Source organism: Aythya fuligula, chromosome Z (assembly GCF_009819795.1).
Source record: "Aythya fuligula isolate bAytFul2 chromosome Z, bAytFul2.pri, whole genome shotgun sequence".
Lineage (NCBI taxonomy): Eukaryota > Metazoa > Chordata > Aves > Anseriformes > Anatidae > Aythya > Aythya fuligula.
In genome coordinates, this window is record NC_045593.1 from 24633056 (window position 1) to 24660145 (window position 27090).

The following is a 27090-nucleotide window of genomic DNA, read 5'->3' on the forward strand; positions in this document are numbered from 1 at the left end:
GCTTAATAAAAAATTCAGATGAATTGCTTATAAACAGAAACATGTACACACACACACAGATTACAACAACAAAATAAGCAACCAGAATTATCAAAAAAGCTTGAACTGCAGCTCCAGTACATTGGTCATGATGGGAAGAAGCAGACAGTTAAATACTATTTTAGACAATGCAGAGTAGTTAAGAGAGATCCAGACAAGCAACAAGTTACACAACAAAAGCATTTGATCTATATTTAGTTTAAACAGGCAATATTTTTTCATTTCTAACACTTAATTTTTGCTCGTCTTTTTATCCACAGGTTATACTTGATTCCTCAGCAAGAAATAAATGCATTTATAATACACTTGTTAGCTAGAAGCAACAACAACAAAAACACATTTCTACCTTTTAAACAGTTCCATATTTAAACTTAGGAAGGACTAGTTTCTCACATTAAACCTTCATTAACCCTGCCTTGGTACCACAATCAACTTGAATTATAAGTGAATTACGAATAGGAAATGGTTTGTTTATTAATTTTAAGCATTTTGGCTTGCACACAGAAACTTCATAATTGCCAGTGTTAAGTGAATAGTCTTAAAATATGTATTTCAATCTGTAAATTAATAATAACCATTTGAACAGCAATCATTAGTTTTTTCTAGTGTCACACTCCACATCAGGTATGAGTGCCTCATGAAGAACACAAGAATTTGAAACAAAACCAGGAATTTCCAGGTGTAAGCCTTGTGTATGAATATGTTACAAATAGATTAAAAAGTCTGTACTTTCTGAAGCAATATTATTAATCTATTTCTGCAAGTAGCTTTGGCTTATGAAATGTGTACCAACTGCAAACGTATTTAATATAGTTCTATTCAAAAATATATTATTATTATCTGACTAATTCTGCCCTGGAGAGAGCAACTGTATTTTATATTTTGTCAAGACAGTGTAGCTTATCTTTGATCATGTCTACCAAATACAACCTAACAACAACTTAAACACCTACAGCATAACTCGAAATGAGAAATACAAAAGCAGCACAGTCCCAAATGACAATCTCTAGGCTCCCTAACAGCATTTTAAGGGTAACAAGGCTTCAAGGTCTCACTTTATAAAGAGGCAGCCAAGTGAAAACCTGCTGCCTTCACTCACTGCTGCAGATGTGAAATCAGACACTTTTTTAAGAGAGCCTGGTAAACATGGAGCAGTTTCCAAATACTTTCTTCTAAGACACCTCCATACATTTTTCTCCTTTGTCACATTCACTGCATGATCAGCAGAGCTTTATTAATTTGAAATAATGAAAAATAAAACAGCTATAAGCATACTTTTTGTCAGCTGTATCATGTGAAACACTATGCAGACTTGAACTCTGTGGCAAGAGAATCTCCAACCGTGCTGGTGTATTATTTAAGCCTTGCTCTCTATAGACTCATATGTGCAGCAATTTCCAAATCACGTTTCTGATAACTTCTGAAGGGGAAGAAAACAACAAAACAAAAACAACAAAATCTTCAAGAAAAAACAAAAATCCCAGACTCAGACTGTGCAATTAGCACATGGTAACCAGCAATCTCTTCTTAAAGAGCTTACAGTCTAAATAAACAGAACAGATTAATAGCATATGGGAAAAAAATCACAGCACAAGGTGATAAAATTATTTATGTCTGTGCAGAATGCAGTGCTCTTTTTTCTTCCTTTGCACCCTATTCCTTGGACCTATCCTGCCCTTAAGTATTACTCACTGCATGAAGTGAAACAAAATACACATTCTAACTGAAATACCTGCTGGCCTTTGCTATACTGGGGAGGGGTGAGGGGGGGAGAGAGGTTGAAAACAACATATTTCCATCTTCCCTTCACCTTCGTGACACATACATGCACATAGTTGATCAGTTTCATTTAATCATTTTATACAAAGTGATGATCTCTACCCATTATCTCATTGTTGACTACATGCTGTTCCTTCAGCAAATTGCATCCCGTTTATCAAAACCCTGTATTGTGGTGACCTACTCCATAGACAGGAATCTACAAAAGTCACTTTTATGAAAATTGATGTAGCAACCTTTTTAATCAAATTACAATTCCACAGTGACAGCTTACTGACACAGTACAGGTCAGTTGAATGTGACCTAACTTTATACTTTTGTAATTTGAAGAATAATTTCAAAAATTCTGTGCATAAAAAGAACACTAGTTTTAGTGGAAAAGGAAAGAATGAAAAAGACATTGATTGCAACAATGAAAATATTCAACACATACAGGAGTAAAATACTAGCTCTTCCACTAAAGGCACCACAGATCCCTGTATTTTGTCTATTTAACTCTTACCCTCATATGCTAGTGTTTCCATCAGCAACCTCAAAGCAAAGATAACATACTGTGGATAGCATAACTCTGTTTCGTTCTCACTGGCGGGCTATCACACAGAAAATATTTAAACACTATGTTCTGCCTGCTTTTTCCCCAGCATGGGCATTCATTTGGGTTTCTCTCCTAAAGCCAACTAGCAATTTCTTAATGAAACTATACAGAATTCTGATATCTTCAAGGCATATGTTTTGCTCATTTCAAACAGGATGTAAAGTTATCAGGGATGTACAGATGGCTAAATCAACAGTACAATTCATTTTTATTTCCCTAGCAGAAAGGGTCAAAAATAATCTAAGTTGCTGAGTGACGTGCAACATTTCACAGGATGACTTCTCAGCTATAGAACATTTTCAATACAGGATTTGTAATCGATAATTTTTACTTTTTTAAGCAAAATATCATTAGTCCATTGTTTAAATAATTTGCAGTTACTTTATGCTGGAAAAACTAGCACGATGTTTTTCTTTATTTTTGCTTTAAATTCCCTATCTGAATGAATAATCTGCCTAGTTAAGCAAAAGACTTCAGACACTCTATCAGCGTTCCTGTTTTCCTTCAGTCTTCTCATCTGTTTTATCTGTCAGTTATTACTCCTGCATTACTGTTATTCTTTCCTCTTCAAAGGTCATGAAGTGTTGATATAATGAATAGAACGAATGAAAAATTTTAATATTCTGAAACACTAAGAAGAGTTTATTACTTACTCAAATTCCATGGCATAATATTTGAAGAAGCCTATTAGCAGATCTCCAAGGCTTGATTCATTTTTTGAGAGGTAGGGAGGAATGGTACATGGAACTTGATGAATGACATGCAGCTGCATAGCAGGATCAAATAATTCCTGACAAAATAAAATTAGAGAGTAGGTATACACACACATACTGCTTTAATTTAGGAATAGATTTTTTTCGCAAAGTTACTCTGACTGAGCTCAGGTAGAACCATCTTGCACAGGAGCATCTCTGAAAGCACCCTTGCCTTCTGTTTGCTAAGTAGTTTTAACACAGGAGAATCTTTGAACTGAACTTTTGTTTACACGCTAGTAAAACAACATGAGTAGAAGCTGAGTTAGGTAGGCTGCACTGAGCTGGCTGCAGCTGAACTGACATAGGACAGGGGAAATAAACAGTAATCACCAAGTCACCAAAACTGCAGCATAGAAACAATCCAAAAGGAAGGCCTGACTAATTTTCCCCATAGCATAAATTTGCATGTCAAACCTACTAGCTCTAACGTGAGCCTGCATTCTGCCACATAACGAGTTCAAAGACTCCAGTAGCATTTTCTCTATCCAACTTATCTGAAAGAATAACAAGAGACTTACACAAAACACTTGAATACACAGAATGCAGCATTTAAGCTGAAGTTATGCTCTTCTATCAAAAAATGATGTTTACATTAAGGAACGTAATTATTGCCATCTTAAAAGTTCCTACACGAGACTAAATTAAGATGGCTTTCGATTTGTTATAGTATTGAAATATTCAGCGTATGCCTTAAGTTCTTCCGAGAGATAGGAGTACATGGAGAACATACCTTGTATTGCTAGCTAAAGAAACAGCTTTCAAAACCTGGTAGTATGATGATACTACATTATATAGTGATGTCATGCATTTTAAGGAAAATGAACACAAGATAAACAAGAGCAAGTTTAACATTCACGTAGGAAGATACACCTAAAAATGCAGTGATCTGTTAAGTTATTACTGTATTTTTTCCTGCACCCTCTTTGTTATTTTGAAGAGTAATATGCATGACTCTCAAACTTTATGTACTGGAAGCACTATGCACTATTTACTTGTTCACAGCAGGCAATGTCTCATCTGAGGAGGGCAATGTTTTGTCTGGGGAAAGTATGGTTAGTGATCAAACCAATAGGACTGGAAAGTCTGAGACTCCTGTCCTCTTTGCCAATTCTAGCAGGGCCTCCTGGAACCTTCTGTGAAAAAAAGGCCATTTTTACAGCTGTGAAAAAAATGAGGTAGTCTTCTCAAAAAATATGATTTTGCATATATAGTTGTTATAGTTACAGGAGTTCAAAATGCAACAGCAAACAATCCAACAGAACACACCAAAAATATGTATTCAGACATAAAAAGCAAACATGCAGCATACATATAAAAATCTACAGGGGGAACAGAAGATGTTCATAGGTTATACAGCATATACAATTTTGACCCTGAAGTTAATCAAGCTTGTACTGGAGTGAAAGTCACTCCCTGCAAAAATCCACAAGAAGTTGTAGAAGAGTCACAAAAAATTATTTTAGTATCCGTAGTTTAACAGCTCACGAGGAAAAGGAGATAAAGGAAAAAGAGTAATGAGAACAAGGGCTATTGGCCTCTAACAATATAAAACAAATACAATGAAATTACTGTAACAGACATCTACTAACACTAGTAAGTGAATGTTTGGAGGTAGCAGACATTTTTTGAAAATGAACACAAGATTTCTTTTACATTCAAATGCCTGAGAACTTCTCTACTACAAGAAGAATCTGTAAGTACAATGAACTTGGCATTCTGAGAAGAAAAGCTACATTATGGGACATTATTTTTCAGAATAAGCTATTTTCTTTAGCATTAGCTTAGAGGATGTTGCTTTTTCTTAGCAAGATTGACATTAAGTATATTTTACTTGCATTTTTATATATGACTTAGTTTGCACTGATGTTTGCACACCATTTGAATAATGAAAAAATTATTCATGTGGTAACAGCTATACCAACAGCAAAAGTCAATATATCAAATATTATTGTAATAAAACATAAGGCTAAAGATTAGAAGTACATGTATGCCTCTGTGTGCACGCATGCATCCAGAAAAGAAGAATAAAGCTATTTCATGTAGCATTTTATCCAAGTAAATTTTTTCAGTAAAGTTTGCTCACAATTAATGGAAAATTAAATTACTACACTTTGCAGCATTTCAAAGGCTGATGTTGATACAAGCATACTCCAAATGAAAGAATTTTTCAGGATATTCAATTCAATGTTTCCTCAAGGAATTTAGAGCTGACCAAAACTCATGTAAGCACCAGTGTTGTAAACTTGAAAGGCTGCTTCGTTGAAGCGTACAACATTTCAAAGATTCCTACCCAGAGCAGAAAAGATAGAATTCCTAAACTTAAATTGATTGCTCTTTTCTAAATCCTCATCTAGCAACTAGGATTAAAACTGTACTCCAGAAAGCTAAAATTACAATGTTTAAAAAAAAAATATGTTCAAAATTAAGTTTAATTTCATGATAACTACAATTCTAAGTTTCACTGTGAATATTAAGTACATTCGCTTTACATAGGTTAAGCGAATCAAAGCTCTTCTTACTCAGAGTGTCTGCCTTCAAAAAAATCCATACTATACTACATAAGTGTTCTAGTAAAAATTAAAGTTACAGTCTACAGCAGTCAGTCGTTACAAGAAAATCATAGTTTTAAAGATGTATGCAGTTATAAGTAATTCTCGTCTATCCTCTTGCTTTAGTAGTTATACCAATCCATGGAAATGAATTTCTGGAAAGCATTACTGAAACTACTTTTTAGGAAGAAAATATTTTTTGCATTAACTTGAATTACCTAAAGCAAAATGTTACTTACACGTTTAAGTACACTGTAAATCAAATTAGTCAACTATTTTATTTATTTTTATTTTTCAACATTGCAGGTTGCTGATCACAACACATAGAAGAGAAAAATGTATTTAATCTTTCTAAAATACTGCATGTTTGTTATGGAGGGAACTTATTACCGGATTTTTACAGATAAAACCACATTATTATTATTTAAAATTAAGAAAGGGCATGGCGAAGATTTCATGGCAATTTCATGGCACCTACTGTAGACCAGGGGTGGTGGTATTTTTCTTGCTACCAAAGGGACTTGGAGAATAACTAAATTAACAGTATAAAGTATAAATTATAGATACTACACATAATGGGGGATGTTAATAAAACAAATACAAGTCATCCTTCAAACTAGCTTGGCTTCCAGTAGGCCTTCCCTGTATTTTTTCCTCTTCTTAACTTGTTCTAGGAAGCAAGAAATTCAGCTTCTTTTAAAATTAGTCCTTCATTTGTCTGCCGTATCTTTGCCTCATGACATGTTAAGAAATGGAAAAAAAATTCAGGATCTGATTGAGAAATAAATAACCAATCTCCATTATTTCAAAATATTCAAGGAAAAAGAGATTCCAAATCCTTTTTTTTTTTTTTTTTTTTTGCTAGATCTTTAGTTAGATTGGCTGCTTACTCAATGAAACACCAGCATTCAGCAACATGCTTCATATTGCATAGCTTGATAACGCATACACGTATTCATGTTTCTACCTTACACACTAGAAAGGGACAGAAGTATGTATCCAAAAAAAAAAAAACCACCCTAAAAATCAAGATATTCAAATGAAAAATAAACTTAATTCCAACTGTCCAACATTCTTCCTTCAAAAAAAAAATTAGTGGTAAATTTACATCAGCATAGCATATTGCCATTGTTGGTAGGTGTCTATATTCAAGCACATAAAATACCCTTCCCTAGTCTTAGGAATGATCATTTAACTCAAGTTTACACTTCAAGAAAGTGCAGCTCAAAGGGGAGAAGCAAATGTTATCTGTCCAAAGTCTGTCTTTCATGCATGAAACAGTTATAGTAAGCACCATCCTGTACTCTACCCCATCCTTTTGGGAGTGATCTTGCTGCTTGTCAAACTGATGCAGCAGAAACAAGTGTGTGCTCACAACCCAGAGCACCTGCAAAAACCCACCTCCTTCTTGATTTAAGCTGATATGCCAGACTGCTCTGGAGCACTGGGGACTCACAGGCACATTGCCTTCTGACACTCAGTTACAGCAATGTTTACCCCTAGCAAACATGCAGCCAAAGGACCAGAAGTAGTAACTAAGTAAGCCATCAGAGGTTTTACAGAGATCATCTGTGAAAATCTTAACTCAGAGGTGAGTTTTGCATGAGCTTCAGAAAGGAACAATGCTTTTTGTGGGCTACTGTCATCTATCCCATCTGGCTGGGCAGCCAGGAAGCTCTAGAATTCAACTCCATGCCTGATATGCTCCAGCACTCCCTCTGAGTGTTGCAAAGCAACAGCTTGGTGCCAGCTGGAGACTACCCCATGGCAACAGAATGCACAGGTGGGCAGATCTGGTGTCTCTCCGGGACTTCTCACCCTTCACATCTATGATAGTGATGCACTGAGTCACAGAATTTGCCTTTTGTTTCTTGTTCAATCTAAGTGTGTCTATTTCACATGGCACCTATAATCTACAGCAGTTTCCTTCAAAGCGCAGAAGTATTTTCAGGCTGCAGAAAGAGCTGCAAGTGTGATTTTCAAAGAAAAACAGATTGTAAGTAGGGTGGTTTCTTTCAGAAGGACAGAAATGGTATTTCTGTGTTAGAATGGAGACACAGGTTTGATCAGCTACAACCACAAGAAAAACATATGGTTTCTTAGGAAACTGGGATTTACCCATGCTTTATAATTATTACTGCAACAACAAGACCAAAATCATTTTGGTGTACTTCTCATTTTAAAATTCTTCACAATATCAGTTTTCAAAAGTTGTAGCTTCTCAACACATTTTACATACTTCGTTATATTACCAATGGAGAGAGTAGATAAAAGTGTATTTGCAAATTTCTAGCATCGCTTTTTTAACTTAATCCACAGCTCTGATTTATTTTTACAATACCTATGTACAAAATATTGTTAATTTATTACTTATTCTACAGCATTCAGTTCATTCTCCAGAGGCAAAATAACTAACAAAAAATTATGCTGAAACAGCATAAAAACACTATTCTTACAGCAGTGGTCTTGAAACACAGCAATCTCCAAGTGATTTACCACTTTTACAGATGAAATCTTCTTTTTAGTGCAAACTTGGATTTTTCAAACTTATGGTATAGTATATACTTTCGCCTTAATCACTTAAACCATTAATGTTTGTAAAGTACTGTAAAGGCATTTATGCAGTTCAAACTACAAATATAAATATTTGAATTATTATTACAGAGTAAATGTTACTATTCTTGCAGTTGTTTTCTTTAAATTACATGCCACACAAACTTAAAATACTACAGCACATAACATTTATGCAAATAAAATTACTAAATTTAGTTATTAAATGAAACAAACCAACAGATAAAGCTAAATGTACAAGAAATGAAAAGCAGCTTCAAATAGTTTTTAGTACTTCTTTCAACAGTGAAGAGATTAAAAGGTATAAGGTTACGAAATAGGAATAAAACTGCAGTTTACTATAGCTCAAAGCCTTCTGCATCTTGATTACCCTAATTATCCAATATGGTTGACTCCTATTTTCTCCCTGATGTACAGTGTCATCAAATATTCCCATTTGAGAATTATAGGAAATATATGCAAAAAAAGAGTGGATTTCAGACACTACCTCAGCACAGTTATCAACTACAATAAAAAAAAACAAAAACACCTAGTTGGGGATACCAAGTCATAATAACTATGAATAAAGAAAAGTGTAAAATGTGACATGTGAGAGGAAATGTAAGGAGGAAGGAATAAGGAATTTGTTTGAATTATAGCACAGGACTATTCAGCAACAGTTCTTTTGTTCTCAAACACATGTTTAAGAGAGTAGCTGTTATTTCTAGGTAGTCTTTTTTAGATGAAAGCTCACTAATTACAGTTCTAATTCTGCAGTGCATCAAAGCATACAAATTCACCAAGTTCTCTGGAAAACTGCGGAGTATGATCTGAACATAGTAACAACGTCCCCAAAAGGTGTTTTCTTGTTTGGGCTTCAGTCCAATATTGTGAGGTTTCGAAAGCCTCCTAGTAAACGTTTACTCTGAAACCTAAAATAGCAGGCAACTCATCAGCTATTAGAAGGCATGGAAATCTGAAATACCACCACTGGATTTCTTATAAATTCCCAAAAAACACCACTACTTAACTTATAAAGAAATAACAATCAGAAAGTTACAGATTACAGAGGGATGTTTTCAGCCCAGCATAAATAGGATCGGGTCAGCAGTTGTCATTTTCTCACTGTGTGAAACCTTTTCATGTAAAGCAAACTGTTTTCATTAAAGAAACGATCAAAAGCAGCATATAACTTTTTTCACACTTATTTAATATATTGATGACTACGCTTACAGACCGTTTAACTTAACCCATTACAGATACTTAAAAATTCATATATTTTAGATAAGCAGTTTACTACATATGTATACTTGCTATATATGTATATGAAATTCATAAGAAACACTTACTGGGTAATTTTTTTGGAGGGATGGAAGGATGGGTTCAGGTAGAGCTATAAAAAAAAAAGTTCAAAGTTGCTGTGATTCATGTAATTCACAAGAAACAATATCATATCAATTACCCCAAAGGGTTGGACTGAAATTCCATCATTTAGAAAGATCTACTATGAACTTCATTTTCATACATTTCGTAAAGTAGAAGTTACTCTACAAATATTTCTATTACTACAATTTGTATGTAGTAGTACAGGGAGTTAATTCAACTAAGGGAAGCTCTTACTGTGATACTTCTATCTGTAGAAGACAGAAAAGATTCTACAACAGCTGGGTACTACTTGATTTTTAAAATTCACATTCATTCATGTTTATAAGAAACTCACTGAGATTCCCTAAAAAGCATATCATAGCTTCACTTCCTGCCTACCTACATCTAATAGGATTCTGTTGCAGCATAGAACTGCATACATACACATTCTTCAGCAGCTAAGTATTATCTATCACTCCAAAAAGTCTCCAAAAATGACTTAAAGATAAAACACCCACCATGCTTAGTAGCCATTCATAGCAAAATCCACGTTAAATACATAAACACATTTTAATGCTGTTACCTGGTCTACTAAATGGCAAACAGGATATGAAAGTCATACAGACAATGACACTAATGAACACAAAATAAACAATTTTAACTTTTATGAAAGTCGTGAACCAGGAAAACATATATCGCATGATAAAAATAAAAGGGAAAAAAATTATCTCACAGGTCTGATGGTGCTACAGACAGAAAAAGCACCCATATCCCACTCAAGTCTTAGAGCACCTACAGAACTGCTGGAACACTCCTTGCACTAAAGCTTTAACATCACTTCATCAGAATATCTTTTTAGACAGTTGGTCTACATCATTCACTAGGGAAAATGAAAATTAAGTTCACCATACAGGACTTTGACTTGGGACCTAATTCAACCTTCAAACAAGGTCTCAAAGAGAATGAGATGTTAAAGAATCTTTCTTCCATAGGAACTAAGAAATAGAATAGTAGAATTCTCAGAACATGCTTTGGATATCTTCAAAGAGTATAATATATTAACTAGCAGGATTGCTAAGAATACGATCAGCTACTTTAATAATCATTTAACTTTGTTTGTGGGTGTTCAGAATTATGAAAGAGCATCTTATAAGACATTGGATATTTTCTAATTCATTGCTACAATGAAAGAAAAGGTAATGAGATCTGGACAATATGAGTAATCAAGCTGTATCATCTGGCTCTGCATAATATACTAAGAGGATGGAATTATGGGGAAGAGTTAACCACCTACCACTAGCATTTGCCACGTGAGTTTTTCTTTTCCTGCTTTACAAGACTGTTGGGCCTGTTACACGGAGGAAAGTTCACACACAAGACATCGATGTAGCTACAAAATAAACTCAAGCCATGGCCACAAATCTTCTGCATGAGCATGAGAACATGGAAATGGATTAAGAAGTAAAAGAAAGTGATTTGCCTGGAGAAGATGGGGACACTATTTATTGCTAAATAAAGTTCTTATTGTTGTTTATTTCCTTGACCAGTACCATCAACAAAAACCTTACTAGAAAACTGTATGGCTGACACACAGGCTGCTTTCCATAGCATCACATGCATGTAGCAAAAGTGGAAAAAAAAATAAACATGTTTAGATGACACTTCCCCAACCTTTTCTAAGCAGAAAAGACTGATGAAGCATAGGTAAAAAGGCTCCCCTTTGGTCTGTACTGTTACTGCTGATACTTCCTAGGCAGCTGACTGATCACACGCAGATTTGAATGAAAAGAATTATTCAAACTTTTTTTTCTTCCCCAGAGAGCTGTGGCAGCTGCCACAAATGACTATAGCAAATGCCCTCATGCTTGCAGAATTGTTAACATTATGGCAAGCCTACACATTTACACTTGCTTGTAACACCTACTCTCTTCCTTTGTGCATTACTTTGATCCAGTAATGGGCTATTCATGACTGCACACAGCACACAATACAAGAAATCCCTCACTCCCCATCAGTCCCCAGAGTTTCTGCAATACACTGAAAATAAATTTGGAGAATAAATTTCAAAATTAAAAGCCCAGTTTCTACTCAAATTGTAATATCAACTATTAAGTGCTTATCAAGTCATCAACAAGATGTTTGCTAATTGCTAGACCATGTAAAGATACTTTTCACTTCTGCTTCACCTTTGCATAGCAACGTTTGCATCCCAGAGTAGCTCCCAACATTTTAAATTCTGTATCTAATAATTTCTTTGGCCTTTTTAAGTTGACTATCATCTCACCTCCTCTAAATCAACCACTAGCTTTTTTTTGTTTGTTTCTGTTAAGGATCTATATAGAAGTATTCAGTTGCTAATACTATGGTTTCAGAGCTGTGACAACACTTTTTCTTTCCACAGAAACAAAAGAATCTATGGAATTCCACCACATCAGATGTGAAGAAAACGTCACAGAGAAAACAACACGGTCACAAGACAGACTTGCTTATGTCCCTGGGATTGGTACGTTAATAATATGCACATGGTACGGGCTTCGAAGAGTTCAAAAGTCAGCCAGCCAACTGGATGGCAAACACACAAAACACCCTCCTAGGTCCTCTACTACAGATACTGTTCATTGAAAGAAAGCCACCAGCTTGAGTCAACTATCATAAAAAAAACCTTCCACCCCAGCAAAGAGTGGGTGTAGTGTCATCTTGAAACTAATAAATAGTTGGCTACCCACTCTACAGGGAGTATTTTCATTCCAGGCCAAACAAGCTGTCAGAGGAACTAGGCATTGCATCTTTCCATCTCATTTAAAACAAACAAACAAACAAAAAACAAAGAAAACACAACCACCACCACCACAAAAACCTACACAAACGGATGAAGAAAATTCTAAATAAAATGAGAGCATATGCAATTCGTCCACAGATATTATCATAAAATGTTAAAAGTCAGTTCTTACTAAAATATTAGGAAAAGAACAATCAGGACATTACAAAAATAATAAGAAAAAAGATGTAGAACTGACATAAGCAACAAGATACAGAGGCTACTCGTGAACTAACATGAATTAAGAAAAAAGAAAATAGGTCTAGGGGCATACTGCTACATCAGATGTGCTCTTCAGGGGTTTCTTGCCTTCCTTTCTGAAATCACTCATCTCCCAAATAAGCAATCAAGAAACTCATACTGAGCTAAGTGATTTCATGCATGTCTCCTTAAGTCTCAAACAAGAATTGAAAACTGCAAAATTACAAAAGTGGATTTCCTCTAATGAAAGAAAGTGATGAGGGATAAGCTCATTTCTATCTATTCCTCAGGAATATTTCTGGGCTGAATGACTTTGTTGAATTCTCAGCAGGGATCCTTGGCCTTCCTGCTCCATACAGGCGTTCAATGTTTCCATATGTTGAAGTCACAAGAAAAGATATTGCCCCTAGCAGTCCAATATCCTAACTTCTAGTGGTCTTCAACATCAATCACCTCATATAAGTCAGTAATCAGAAGAAAATCTAACTACATGGTAGTGCACTCTTGTATATACACATCCTCCTCACATTCAGTTCTTCACTCGTCAGAACATGGAAAAATGATCCCACAGTATTCTTCCCTTCGAATTTTCTTGTCAAATTCCCAAGTTCCCAAATTAAAAAAAAAAAAAGTTATTTTCATGCTTAAGCCTTTTTAACACAGGCACATTTTTTGTTAGCTGGAGCTTGAGTTTATTTTATAGTTACACAGTGTTCTGCAAGTACATCGACTTTTTCTTTTTTCTTTGGAAGCTGGTAATTGCCTCCTAGGAAGAGGTCCACTTTTTATATAAAAAAGCATCACTAAGGAAATGAGTAAAAAACACATAGCTTTCAGATTTTTTTTTTTTTGTGTGTGGAAGATCATTTCTAGCAGTGTTTCATTTTATTAAAGAAGAAAACTATTCAAATGTAAACTCAAAAAAGGACAGTGTTAACATGCAAAAACATACTTACTCTGTAAATAGTGCAAAACCATCAACACCAGACTGTAGCTGCTTAAAGTACCACGACTGGCATCATTTATGTCATGAAAACTCGCCCACTTCTTAACAACCAGTACTAATGGACGAACTCTTTTCTCAACTGTAAATAAAATAAATACTTCTCAAAAAAGGGCATGTTTAGACAGAAATAAATCAGTTTTTGTTCCTTCATCAACATGATACTCTTCTTGTATTCTAAGGTTACTTTTTGCAAACTGTTACAGGATTTACTTAATTATTCTACAACTACTATCTATTTCATAGAAGTCACAAAAAACATTTGTATTTGAAAAACAGACGTTCAAGTACTCAGATCCATAGATACCCAGCATAACCCCTGTAATTGCCAAAACTAGGCACATCTGTCAATGTAGCAGTGTCACATTCTACTTCCACGTTGTCCCCAGTTCATTGCACAAATTCTCTGAATTAATTTGGCGCCAGGAAAGACCAAAGCTTTTTTTTTTTTTTTTAAATTTAGATTATATAAACTATGAAGGCAGGGAAATGAATTTTGACTGGAGGAGACAGAGCTCATTTTTTAAGTTTACCACTTTCATGGCCTCCAAGGAAATCACTTAATCACTGCATCCAAACATTAATTTTAAATTGCCTTGGCCTAAGTAGCTTTTATTCACCCCCCCCCCTACACCAATTCATGCAGCATGAGAAACAAGCAAGAGAAGCTAGAAGCCTTGGCTCACTTCCAGAGCTACAACATCATTAGCATATGTAAGATTTGGTGGGAAGAGTCCTGTGACTGCTGTGCTGTCATAGACAGTCCTAGGCTCTTCAGGAAGGCCAGGCAGGGCAGCCACTGTCTGTAATGGAGAGCCTGAGCTGAATGGAGCTTGGAATTGGTGATGACATGCCTGAGAGCCTCTGGGTAGTGAAGAACAGACAAGCAAATAAAGCAGATTTATTCTGGGAGTCTACTATAGACCAGCCAGAATAACAACACCAATGAATTACTCTATGAGGAATTAAGGGATGTCTCTAGATCAGATGTACTTGTCCATATGAGTGACTTCAACTTGCCAGACATCAACTCTGAATATCACATAGTTGATACCAAGAGGCCCAAGAGATTCCTAAAACACCTTGATGATAACTTCTTGATACAGGCAAGGAATAGGAAAGGTGCCCTCCTAGATTTGTGGCTTGTGAACATAAGAGGATATCATGGGTGAAGTGGCAATTGGCAGTCATCTTGGCCACAATGACCATGAAGCAGTTTAAAATGCTTGGTGATAGCAGGAAAACCATCAGCAAAACCTCAGCCCTGGGTATGGGGAGAGCACCGTGCTGGCTGCTTTTTATGCGTCATTGCTTAAGAGTACTGGAGCAGGCAATTTAAAAATGTTTGGAGTCAAGCAGGTGGGGCAGAAGGCCAGCTTGACTGAGCAGGCATCTTCTTCTAGATGTTAGGTAGAAAAAGAAACACCTGGATTCTCTTGTGCCCTCCAGTGATTTGCTGAGAGGAAAAGGGAAAATCCATGGCAGAAGCTAGAAACACCAGCCTTTGAGTTGTTGACATAACCTCTAATCTATAATCATGAATGGCAAATGTTGTTTTCCTACCCATAGAATGGGTAGAAATCCCTTCCTAGGCATATGCCTTCCTGGATATATGAGGAAATTATAGTCAAATAACTTATGCAGGACAAGTTGCAGACCCTCACAGTAAAGTGAATATGGGATACTGAAATGTCTCTGTTTGAAATCTTACTCAAAATTAACTAGTAAATGTACTGATAGCTGACAGCATCCTACCCTAAAGAGGAAAGAGTTCCTGTATGTGAAAACTGAATGTCCTGGTAAAAGAAATGCACGTGACCTAGAAAAATTAGACTGAAGTCTGCTCCTTATGCATTTATCTGCCAAATAAAACTGTGATGCCAAGTAAGAAAAACATAGCTTAGGTAAGTTCTTAATACTGCTCCTTTAGAAACCTATTTTATAATCTTTTCCTGAAAAACTACCTCCTGAGGAGACACAACCGAGTATTGTTTTGGGGGTAAGTATAAAAACTGAAGCTGTATTTTTGATTTTTCCAAAGAAAGACTCTGTAAGAGCATACAACCACACACACCTACCAGTAGCTGTCAAGGAAACAAAAGGGAAGTATACAATGATGTACATGTATTTGATTCTTTTCCTCTTCCTCTCCCTCATCTATAGAAAACAGAAGCAGCCCTCATAACAGATATATGGACCTTAATATGAAGAATCTTTGTTATCTTGTGAATATTATACTATTCAATGAAAAACATACATAGCTGATATATCAGTTTAATCCATATATTTAGAGTGAGCAACAAGAAGTTAGATGAAACCTAATATAGCTAATATGGTAATTTAATATAGTACCTTAATATATTTGACTGAATTTTAGCAGTTTATCAATACCAAAACACTAATTTTAAAAAGTATAAAAAGTTTATAGAAATAAGAAAATAAATTAGACACTTACTGTATGCATAGGTTCTCAGAAGGAATGTATTTCTTATTCCCACAATATTGTTTACATTCAAGTCAAACTCCACACCGCTATCGGGAACAAGAAAAAAGAATCAAGTGTGATGGTATTCAGTTCCAAAGTATTTATCACCTACTATTACCTGTTACTATTGCCCTTTACCTACCAAGTGACAGAGGTGGAAAAACACAACTTAAAGATGATAATGTTTTAAAAGCTTCCACAAGTAGTACTTGTCTGCAAGCAGTTAAAATTATCTGCTCTGTCTGCAGTAGTTATTTGTAGACTTGAATTCCATTATTATTAAAATGCAGCAGTAATTTTTATATGATGAATAAATGTAGACAGAAACGTAGACCATAGTACAACTTAATGTATTAACTAGTAGTTGGAATTTTAACAAATCTCTCAAATAGAATTACAACACATGATTTACTACAGACAACATCTGGTATCAGGAAGAATTCTCTGAAGTATTAATTCAGCAAACCATGACAGTGAATTGAAAAGGATACAAAACTAGAAGAGGTCAAAATGTAAGAATCTTTTTTTTTGCTATGATGGCTAGAGATAATCAGCAGACACTTTGAAATGAAGACTCTTATTAGAAAATGGGGCATGCTTTGGGCTGGGGGAAAGGGGAAGCCATTTATGAATTTTAACTGTTTCAAAGCACGTATTTTTTAATAAGTTCCATATTGTTAACAGCAAAAAATAAGGCAAACAAACATTACCTATTTTATCAGTTCAAAAATGAAATTTTAATTGCTTATAGATATTAATTACTCTCAGTACTCAAGACGCTATGTTAAATTCATAGTTTATAAGCTGCTACAACATTTTAACTTGCAAAGAGAAGAGCCTATTATTGACAAAGCAGTAGATATCGATGTTTCCATTTTACATATCCAGGCCTCATTCACATAGCCTTTGTCTGTCTGAACATTCATTTGGATTTTCTTGAACTACTACTATAAGAGCATGCTATCAGTGCATATGGACTTGCAAATGTTTAGTTTGCTCAAATATTCCCTGACCTAATCAAAGTATTCCATGACCTTTCACCAAACAATACATATCTTCATTGCTCCAGTCTTTCACCTTGGCCTCTGGGACCTAAGAAACCTGAAAGCTGCTAGTAAAGACAGAGGCAAAGAAGGCGTTCAGTACCTCAGCCCTTTCACTATCCTGTGTAACCAGGTCCCCCATCTCAGTCAGCACTGAGCTCACATTTTCCCTAGTCTTTATTTTGACAAGGATGTACTTAATCATGCAATGGATGTAAAAGGCAACAACTTCTTTAAATTCCATTTGGGTTTTAGCTTTAACAGCTTAATCCCTGGATACTCAGGCAAAGTCTCTGTATCCCTCCCAGGTCATCTATCCTTACTTCCACCTTCTCTGGACTTTTGTGTCTGAGTTCTGCTAGGAGTTCCTTGTTCATCTACAAGGCCTCTTGGCACTTTTCCATGACTTCTTCTTTGTTGAAATGCACTGCTATTGAGCTTGGAAAAGATGATCCTTGAATACTAACTAATTTTGTTGGGCCCCTCTTTCTTCCAGGGCTCTATCAATAAAATAGAAATAAATGATGTCCTACTATTAATTCACATCACAGAAACTACATTAGGTGCTTCAGGCCATCAAGTAAGTACTCTGACTGTCCCTGCACTAGCTTTATACTAGCTGTATAAATTTGCAATTCAACTAAAATACAACACAAAAAAACAAAGACTTCAGTGGAATTACTCACATAGAGAGCACATATATAGAGTACTTTCATGTGTCAGTGTCCAAGAAATTGTGTGGAGCAGAGTACTTGCCTGACTTTATCCCTGAATTTCACTATTGGCACTTTTGCTCGAATTAGCTGAGGTCGTTCAATGTAGCATGCTGAAAAGGAGAAAAAAAAACAAATTAAGTTTCATGCAAGATACTTATATTAAAAAAGATTCTACGTGAAATGAAACTGATGATCTATGGCAAATAGCAGCTTATTAAATTTAACAAAAATATTCTCCAAAGGGCTGGACTGAAGTAAGTAACCTTTAGCAACTGTAGCAGCAGTGTTATCTAGGAAAGAGTGTAAAAAAGCACTAAACATCAGAGAAAAAGATTTGTGGAAATTTTATCTTCAGGAAGTATATTCAATAAATTTGAACATATGGAATGCAGTTCTACTATGCCTTTGATGAGAAGTACTTTAGTTATAATAGAAATTATTATTTTTTATTATAATTTTTACAACAGAATAATTAAGAGATCACAGAGAAGGGAGCAAGAGCATACCTATCCAAGGTGGCCAGATGCCTGCATTATGTCACGTATAGCAAGAGGCACATTTTCAGCTGCACATTTTTAATTGCATATAATTTGCTTACTGTTGAAATTATGCATCTTACTAATCAAAAATACTAACTGTATGTAACAATGTTATGTAACATAACTACCTTCACGATGCACTATTTATGCTTAAAACTTCACTTAAGCTGTTTCTTTGGCTAATAGAGTACGTAACAAGAAAAAACTTTTCCTATCAAATTAATCCTGAACACAAGGAATTGGATTTGCAGCCAAGACATTGGTTTCCACCAAAGATGTGATAAGCTTTATTTACCTTTCATGTTAATAGAAATAGGACATGCAATAAATCCATGGTCCCAGGGCTGCACCTCAGATGATTATCCTCACAGTATCAAAACACACGCTCAATGCCAAACTACCAAAACCTACCAAGCTCTGCCAGATCCAACCAGTGCCACCAAATGCATCTTTGCATTTCACTACTTGAAACTGCTGCATCAGTCATATTATCTGTGATTTACCAGTTCTCCACAGTATCTCAGACTATACTTACAGTTACCCATATACTACATTATACTACAGTTACCCATAATCTCAAGTAAGAAATGGCCGAAGATGACAATGGAAAAGAAAATCTTTAGTTCAAATGGCACAAACTTGGGCAAAAAGTACAGTTTTAGTAACTTCTTACACTGCAAATTCTAGGTCCATTTGTATTTGACCATAGATAACTTTAGATGATACGTTCGGGTTTGTTGAAACACTACTGTGTAATATTCAATTATAACAAGTTTTACTTTTTTTTTGTGGGGGAGCTTTCTGAGAGTGTTTTATGTATATATATATACATATTTGGAAATATTGACCTGAAGTAATCCTTTACTTGGGATTCAAATGCCTTGTATGATCCTAAGCAACACACAAGGAGACACCAAAACAAAAAAGAATGCATCTTACTAACTCAGTAATTTTATAGGAGGACATACAGCTGGTATTTGAGAGGAACTCTGATCTATATTCACTGAATGTACCATGTAGTACACCTTAAACAAATGTCCCCTATTTCCAGCTGTACCTGAAGACGTCCAAACATCTCTCCTATAACATCCCAGAACACTTTTAATGCAAAGCTATAGAGCTCTGTCTTCTTTCCTTTCATTACCAAATTTAAGATAAAGATGCCCAACACATAGCCTATGGGAGACAACTGTGAGCATCTACATACATATCACAGCTATTTAACTTAACTCACTATAATCGTTCTCAAGAACCCTTCAGATATTAACTGGATTCGTTCTAGTGGCAATCCACTTCAAAACACATCCTTGTCTGCAAGTGCCTCCCAACACTTGACAGGTACTCATGTCAAATTAGTTGGCTAAGAAAAATAAAAAGCCAGTCCAATCTGTTTCCCAAGAGTCAAACAGAGCAAATAATGACAAAAGGTGCCCGATGTTTTACCCTCAGTGCCTGGCTCTGATTACACTGGTAACAGAATCTCTGCTGTACATAAACAGTAGATTGCTTCTTCCCTGGTATGGACAGACAGAATGGACAATTTTGAAATATAGGGGGAATGGACAGAGAATGAAGGGTCCTTTATTTTTTAAACAGAATGTTCTTCTTTCCATGTAAGAGTTGGAAAACAAAGACTTATGTCTATACCATCACTAAAAATGTCATATTCTCACCTATGTGTAAAATCCTTCAAGGCAATTGATATAAGTTCAAGTTCTCTCGATTCTCCTAGTTGCTATGTTCCTCACTAGAAAACAGCTAAGTGGATTCCACTCTGATACTCTCAACACTACTGCACCTTTTTGTAAAGCTTAGAGAAAGTGGGCTCTTTATTATTTATTTAGGTATAAATACCAGTCAACCCAGTATTGGTAAATTGCTGTTAAAATGAATCCTGTCTGGACTGGATAAAGCTAAAGAGAGTAGCCAACTTGTGGTGGTTCAGACTGTACTCCCTTCAATACATTGTAACTGCTGTCACCCCAGATTCACTTTTCACATTCCTAAGAGAGTGGTTTTTACATGCAGTCCTGGGGATGTTAGCCAATATTACAAAAATAGATATATGCAGGCATCTGAACAAATATATCTACAAATTACAAATCTATCATATGCCATGTACTCCACTACTCTTTGAAATTAAAGATAAATTGCTGCTTTCCTTATATTTCTGTGCTCTAGTAGAAACATAATACCTAATTTTAATACCTAACTCTGAGACCAAAATGTCATAAAGTATCAGTAAGTATCAGAAGCATTCTCTTGCTTTACTGTGCACCTTGAGTGTTCAAAAAAAAAGAACAGGTCATGATTCTAGTCCATATTCCAAATGCAGAGTGAAAACACAAACTATTGCTCTTAAGATTTGAAATACGATGGCCTTGAGATCCTTGCTTACACTTGTTACCTTTCGCAAGCTCAAATTCAAATAAACTGGAGTTTAGATACATTTTCAATCCGATTCCCAAACCACTTGACTGAAACACTGATTGAAAAATCACAGTTAACTATATAAAAGATAAAAAAAATGACACAAAGTTCTGAAAATGGTTCAACTAAAAGAGACGTAAGAAGTTGAAAAAGAGATAGATCTAATCAACACTCAGAGTATTTCTTAATTATCAATCAGTAATGGAATTACAGTGAAGTAGAAAAATCACATTTTTATAGCCTTCATTTTGGAACGTACAGGAACATCATAGCACAGGAAGAAAGAAGGAAGTTAGGAGAAGCACAGCTAGAAAAACTTCTTCCACATTTCTAAACTATAATGGTCTAGGAAAAGGCTTAAAAGAAAAAAAAGCTTAGAACATTATCCATTTCACAAATATTGCCTTACAAAAAATATATTCTTTCATCCCTTTAACTCCTTACAAAACCAGATCAAAACCTTAGTTTTAAGCAACATTTCCCCACCCCTTAATTTCTCTTAAAACCTGGCATATTTAGTTCGCTTTCATGTTTCGCCTATGTTTTTTTTCTGCTCCTTATTGGTTAGCAAGCAATAAGTTTAATGGCAACTCACGCAGTTGAGAGCATGATGAAGTCTTTCCTCCACCAAAATGAGAAAGAACTACTTAACTACTGTGGTCAAAGAAGGATTACATTAAGATAAGGCAGCATCACAAGTATTAGCTAGACACAACTTAACAATAATGATCAGAAGAAACTTCATACTTTCCTTGTTGTTAAACAGCACATGCAGTAAAAGACAGGGCATTGTTCAAGTGAAACTGCAGTTCTTAAAGAAGTTTTGTACAGACGGATCTTACATTTGTTTTTACACAGTACTGGCATATGTGTACTCATGCTATCCCTTTGAAGGCTGCAAAACTAGAATTCTGGCTGAAGTTGAAGCACTGGTTCAGAAGTATTACAATCTCTGTATGCTTTTTCTTTAAATATAAGTAGAGGTAGACCCCACCTTTAGTGGTTAAGTGGAACTTGACTTCTGAAGACAGTAAAGGTAAGAAATTACTTTAAAAAAAATCAGTCCTATTAAAACAAACAAAACCTTAGCCAGTCTGGAGCTGACGATGGACAGACATTTCTAAGCACATCAAGCTTGACACTACAAACCCGTAGAAGTGCCAACAGGACAACACTGAAGCATACTGCTAATATTGCCTCCCCAGAGGTAAAGAAAAAGCATATGAATCCATTAGCTTCTGAAGTCTAGCCTGGGGGGAAAAAAAAAAAAAATCTCTCCCCAAATCCCATAAACTATTTTGCAATTGTAGATGACAGCAATTATATTTTGTCTCATTAAAATAACTGGCAAACCTCTGTTTCAGAAGCAGTAAACCTCAGCATAGTTGAGAAGTTTGTAAATGAATTAAATCCAAATGGAAAGATGCATATTGAAAAAATTTCATTTCAAATCAGGTGAATATTTTAAATGACTTTAAACTATCAGCTCTATGCAGAGAACACTCATAAAGAAACACAAGGATGGATGGCTAGATACAGGAACTCCTGCCCATAATGATGTTAAAGTTATGATGAGATGATCTAAGAGATCTACATATCACAACTGACAAAATCAGAAGGAAAAAGAATATCAGAAGTGTTTTGTCTTGCCTAACCTCCCATTGAAGAGCTGGATTAAATGAAGTTCACTGAAGGTACTCACAAGGCAAAAGGGAATTAAGAATACAGCCAAAATGCGTAATGGCAGAAAAAAAACACTTCAGGGATTGCTTCCCCATGACAGAGATGCCTTTCTGTTACTGGTACTCCCTGGCAAACAGGCTTGAATGTCTAGAACTCTCACACTGAGCACCATATATATATTTTTTTTTAAGTGATAGTTTATTTAGATGCACTCTTCCCAGTCTCTAAAACTACCGCTATTTTATCACTGTGTTTCTCAGCACTGGAAATTACTTGTATCTTAAGCATACCAGATTAAGTTCTAGACTGGTTACAGAAAAAGATCAATATACAACAGCAAAAAGTCATTAAATATCAGATGCTTTTACTGAGACAGATGTGATCAGTCTCTTCTCAAGAGAGATGTTGACATGTGGGCATACACACCTGCCGGTAAAGAAATGTTGAAGTCTGCAGAGAAATTTATGGTTTGTTCCTCTTGCCATTGCAGACTGTTCAGAAGAGCAGTATATGGAACGGCATCAAAGAATGTATCACAAGCCTAAGAACTAGGGGGACACAGCCATTGATAATAAAATGACAGGATCTTTTACAATTCAAAGAACTGGACAAAATCCTCTTTGAAGTAGGAGGCTTTCACTTTTAAGTCAAGAGCTACCCCCTGAGAATTTTTCATCTGAAGGCAGTCTAAACAACAACTTATAAGAACAATGAATTGACCTGTTTCTACTGAACGTGCTAGTACTGACAACATTTAAATTCTCTTCACTAGGTACAAAAGTTAACTATTTCACTGGATCAAGGCTCAAAATAGTTTTACACAGCCTACCGCAAGTGATATCTTACTTTACAAATTCTTAACAGTACTGTCCACAGGAAGGCACTACTTCTAAAAGAATAGTAATAATTCACTAACAGGCACTTCCCAAAAACAAATCCAGTCATCCTGCCTCCAACTCCTTCAGTTGTGGACCATGACTCAAAAATTATTTGAGATCCTACCCGTACTTGAAGTCTACTAGTTTGGAGGGCAATGCTTAGGTTTTTCTATCGGTACCATCATACAAGGTAAGTAATGATTTACTAAGTATTTTAAACTTTGCTCCAAACAATATTGTGATAAGATGGTAGACAACAGGCAAGTACATCAAGTAATTCTAACTGTGCATCAAAACTTCTTCCAAAATTGCCTATAGTCTTACCACCTCATTGTAGCTTGGAACTTACAAAGTTTAGTACTGAAGAGTTTTTGGACTAAGCTGAGCACATGCCTTGCTTCTGTCTTCTGATTTACCTGAAATATAATACTAAAGTTAAAGAAAGACACTGCTATCTCTCATTTAAATGTTCCTTATTCTTATACAATAAGCATGACTTTACTTTTCAAATTAAAACAACTACCAGTTCTCAAAGTAAGACACAAACATGCACACCAACACATTCCTCAGTCTACATACAAATTTAGTGTGGAAAAAGCCAGACAGAACAATTCATATCTAACATGCAAAGTAACTATCAGACATCCACAAACTATAGAACTTGACGGAGAACTAGCCCTACTTATACAAAAATGTAGTAATTCCTTTCCTGCCTCCTATTTGATGTTCTAATTATTTTAAAATTATGTTCTAAGTTTTTTTGTTCCATCAATACTCTCAATTCCATCAGTTCTCTCAAAAACTCTCTTACAAAGATACTTAAATATTTTGCAGATCAAATTTCTTCTTACGCCTGCTCACTAAAATCAGTGTCTAAGAGTCTAAATAATAAAATAAAGTTGTTCCTGCATCTAAAATGAGTTAGAGTTCTTTAAACAACTTTCTTCATGATCTTGGCAACCTCCTTGTGTTTTGTTATGCTTTGTCCATTTGTGAAATGACAAGACAATACTTATTTTTGGAATGTTCTTTTGGGTTAAAGGGTTTATAGGGTTAACTCACTAACTGCAATGTTATGGGAGCCATAATCCATAGCTATCACCAGCGCAGAAATATGTTATTAAATCAGAAGAACTTGATTCTTTATCCTCATTTTAGAAGTTTCCTTTATAAAAGCACATACATTTTAAAAAGTTATTGAATATGAAGTGGTTAAGTTATTAGAGAGTACACCTAACAAAAAGTCTTTGTTCCAGTTATAAATATATTAGAATTAGAATCATAGAATGCTTTGGATTTGAAGAGACCTTACAGATCACCCAGTTCCAACCCCTTGCCATGGGCAGGGACACCTCCCACCAGACCAGGTCGCCCAAAGCCCCATCCAGCCTGGCCTTGAGCACTTCCAGAGATGGGGCATCCACAGCTTCTCTGGGGCACCTGTGCCACGGCCTCACCACCCTCTGAGTAAAGAATTTCTTCCTTATATCTAATCTAAACCTACCCTCTTTTAGTTTAAAGCCATTTTCCGTTGTCCTATCCCTGCACTCCAAGAGCACCTCCCCAGCTTTCCTGCAGGTCCCCTTTAGGCACAGGAAGGCCACTGTAAGGTCTCCCCAGAGCCTTCTCTTCTCCAGGCTGAACAGCCTCAACTCCCTCAGCCTGTCCTCATAGGCTCATAGGCTCCAGTCCCTATTATCAGTATAGTGGCCCTCCTCTGGGCTCTTTCTAGTAAGTCCATGTCCTTGTTATGCTGGGAGCCCTAAAGCTGAATGCAGCACTCCAGGTGGGGTCTCACAAGAGCAGAGTAGAATTACTTACTGGTTCATCTTTAACCACCAAGCATAAGTCACCATCACTGCTACGAGTTCCAAATCCATTCAGTGATGACCCAACCAAAAAGAGTCTGCTCTCTGTAACAAGAGAACCACAGATTAAAACCTGATGTGACATGTCAAAGTTTAGAGGAAAGAACTGTGAATATCAACAGTGCTGAGACAAATAATAAGTAATCAAAACATACGTGGAAAAATTCGCTGGATCTCCCTCTGGATTCCTATTCTGCAGAGCTCTTTTTTGTTCAAATCACAGGTCTGTTGCTGACATACTTGAAATAACTCCAAAACCTGTTGACTTAACTTGACACACATTCAAAAAGTAAAGATAAAGGAAGTGAACACTCTTTACTGTTGCCATTATAAGAAACAGAAAACTGAATTTGAATAAAAAGCCCAGCATTGTTTCACGTTATCTGTTCTGTAGTGTGGAGTTTTAGTTTTCTTGAATTCATCCTGAACACTTCCCCAGAAGAAATTTCTGTGAATTTTTTACATTTAAATTTGTTCCATCTGTTTTAAAATGTCTACCCACAAGAAATAATTGTTGTCCCAACAGTATCTGCAACCTTTTCTGCAAATAAGTAGTAGAAGACTGGAAATATGTTCTGCTGACTATAATGTCAGCTGTTTTCCTACCAGTAACTGGGACAACAGTGAACACTAAAACTGACTTATGTTTTCTTCATTTTTTTACCAATGTAAACCATTAAAGAAGTGATTAGACAGACATTTACTGATTCTCTTTAACAGCACCACTGGCATATACTATGATCAGACATACGTACTAAAATCTTCTGTCACGTTGGGCAGATAAAATATTAAGACTGATTAGCCACAAGCTTTTTTTTTTCTTCATAAAAAAAAGCTCATCTCCCATTGCTTAATTATTTTCATCAGGATTCTCCTTGCCCTGAAGTCCTTGATAAATGCACCATCCCTCCAGTTTCTACTGTTTCTGGAGCAGATATAGATTTCCTTAGATCAACATGAAAGTCAAAAAGCACAGGCAAACAACATGCCTACCCCCAGAAATGCTTCAAATGCCTAGGACTTAGCTGCCTAGTGGCAGCTACATTTTTGATACTCCTTCTAATGGCAGCTCAGCAGTAGAGACCACAAGACACCACCAAAGAACCCTGATGAAATGTGAATGGCCTCCCTCAGCAATATCAGACCCCACCTACAGAGAAGATAGATGTCAAACACAGGCATAGAAAGAGATTACCTTATCTTTGGCCACAGGAAGTGTGATTTCTGTAACAGATGAAGAATCTTGCAATGGAGGGACACATGCAGTTACATCTGGTAGGTAACGTGTAAACAGTGGAGATGGGATTGAGCTTGGAAAGGAGCATGTAGGTTCTTCTGGTAAAGGCACTACTTGGTTAACTATAGTTGTTTCACAATGAAGTGAATCAAACCGCTGTCGTTTGGTATCATACGGAACACTTTGATCACTTAGTCTCCTGAAGAAAAAAAAAAGAAAAAAGAGACAGTAATTCCTCTATCTTGCCAGCTCCAGCCTACGACTAAAGAGTAGTTAGTGCAAAGTACAAATACTAATGGTTAAATGATGTGACTATTTCACTAAAATCAAGTGTTATTCTACAGAACAAAAAGCATGCCCATCCTAGATATTAGGTGAAATAAACCTGAAACAGGAAGAGAGAACACACAACTGCAAAAGTGCAGCTACAGCTGAAGTGAACTGACACAACTACCACTGCAAAAGTATTTATATTAACTTTGAAATTAAATAGCAAATTCAGTTAATCAGGACAGCTAAAAAAGGTCAGTGCTAGTCATACTATTTTTGTGACCAAC

At 35.8% G+C, this 27090-nt stretch overlaps 1 protein-coding gene across 2 annotated transcripts in view; it reads right to left on the reverse strand.

The window, feature by feature from the left end:
- TENT2 (terminal nucleotidyltransferase 2) overlaps positions 1-27090 on the reverse strand; it is a 40921-nt gene that overhangs the window by 9108 nt on the left and 4723 nt on the right. For both annotated transcript variants that reach the window (XM_032206297.1, XM_032206296.1), the window contains 9 exons: positions 26492-26732; positions 25452-25566; positions 25250-25341; positions 23778-23844; positions 17939-18008; positions 16110-16186; positions 13608-13736; positions 9617-9660; positions 3067-3203 (listed from right to left, as the gene is read on the reverse strand). In XM_032206297.1, the coding sequence (XP_032062188.1) occupies positions 3067-3203; positions 9617-9660; positions 13608-13736; positions 16110-16186; positions 17939-18008; positions 23778-23844; positions 25250-25341; positions 25452-25566; positions 26492-26732 (972 nt within the window). The remainder of the gene's footprint in view (positions 1-3066; positions 3204-9616; positions 9661-13607; positions 13737-16109; positions 16187-17938; positions 18009-23777; positions 23845-25249; positions 25342-25451; positions 25567-26491; positions 26733-27090) is intronic.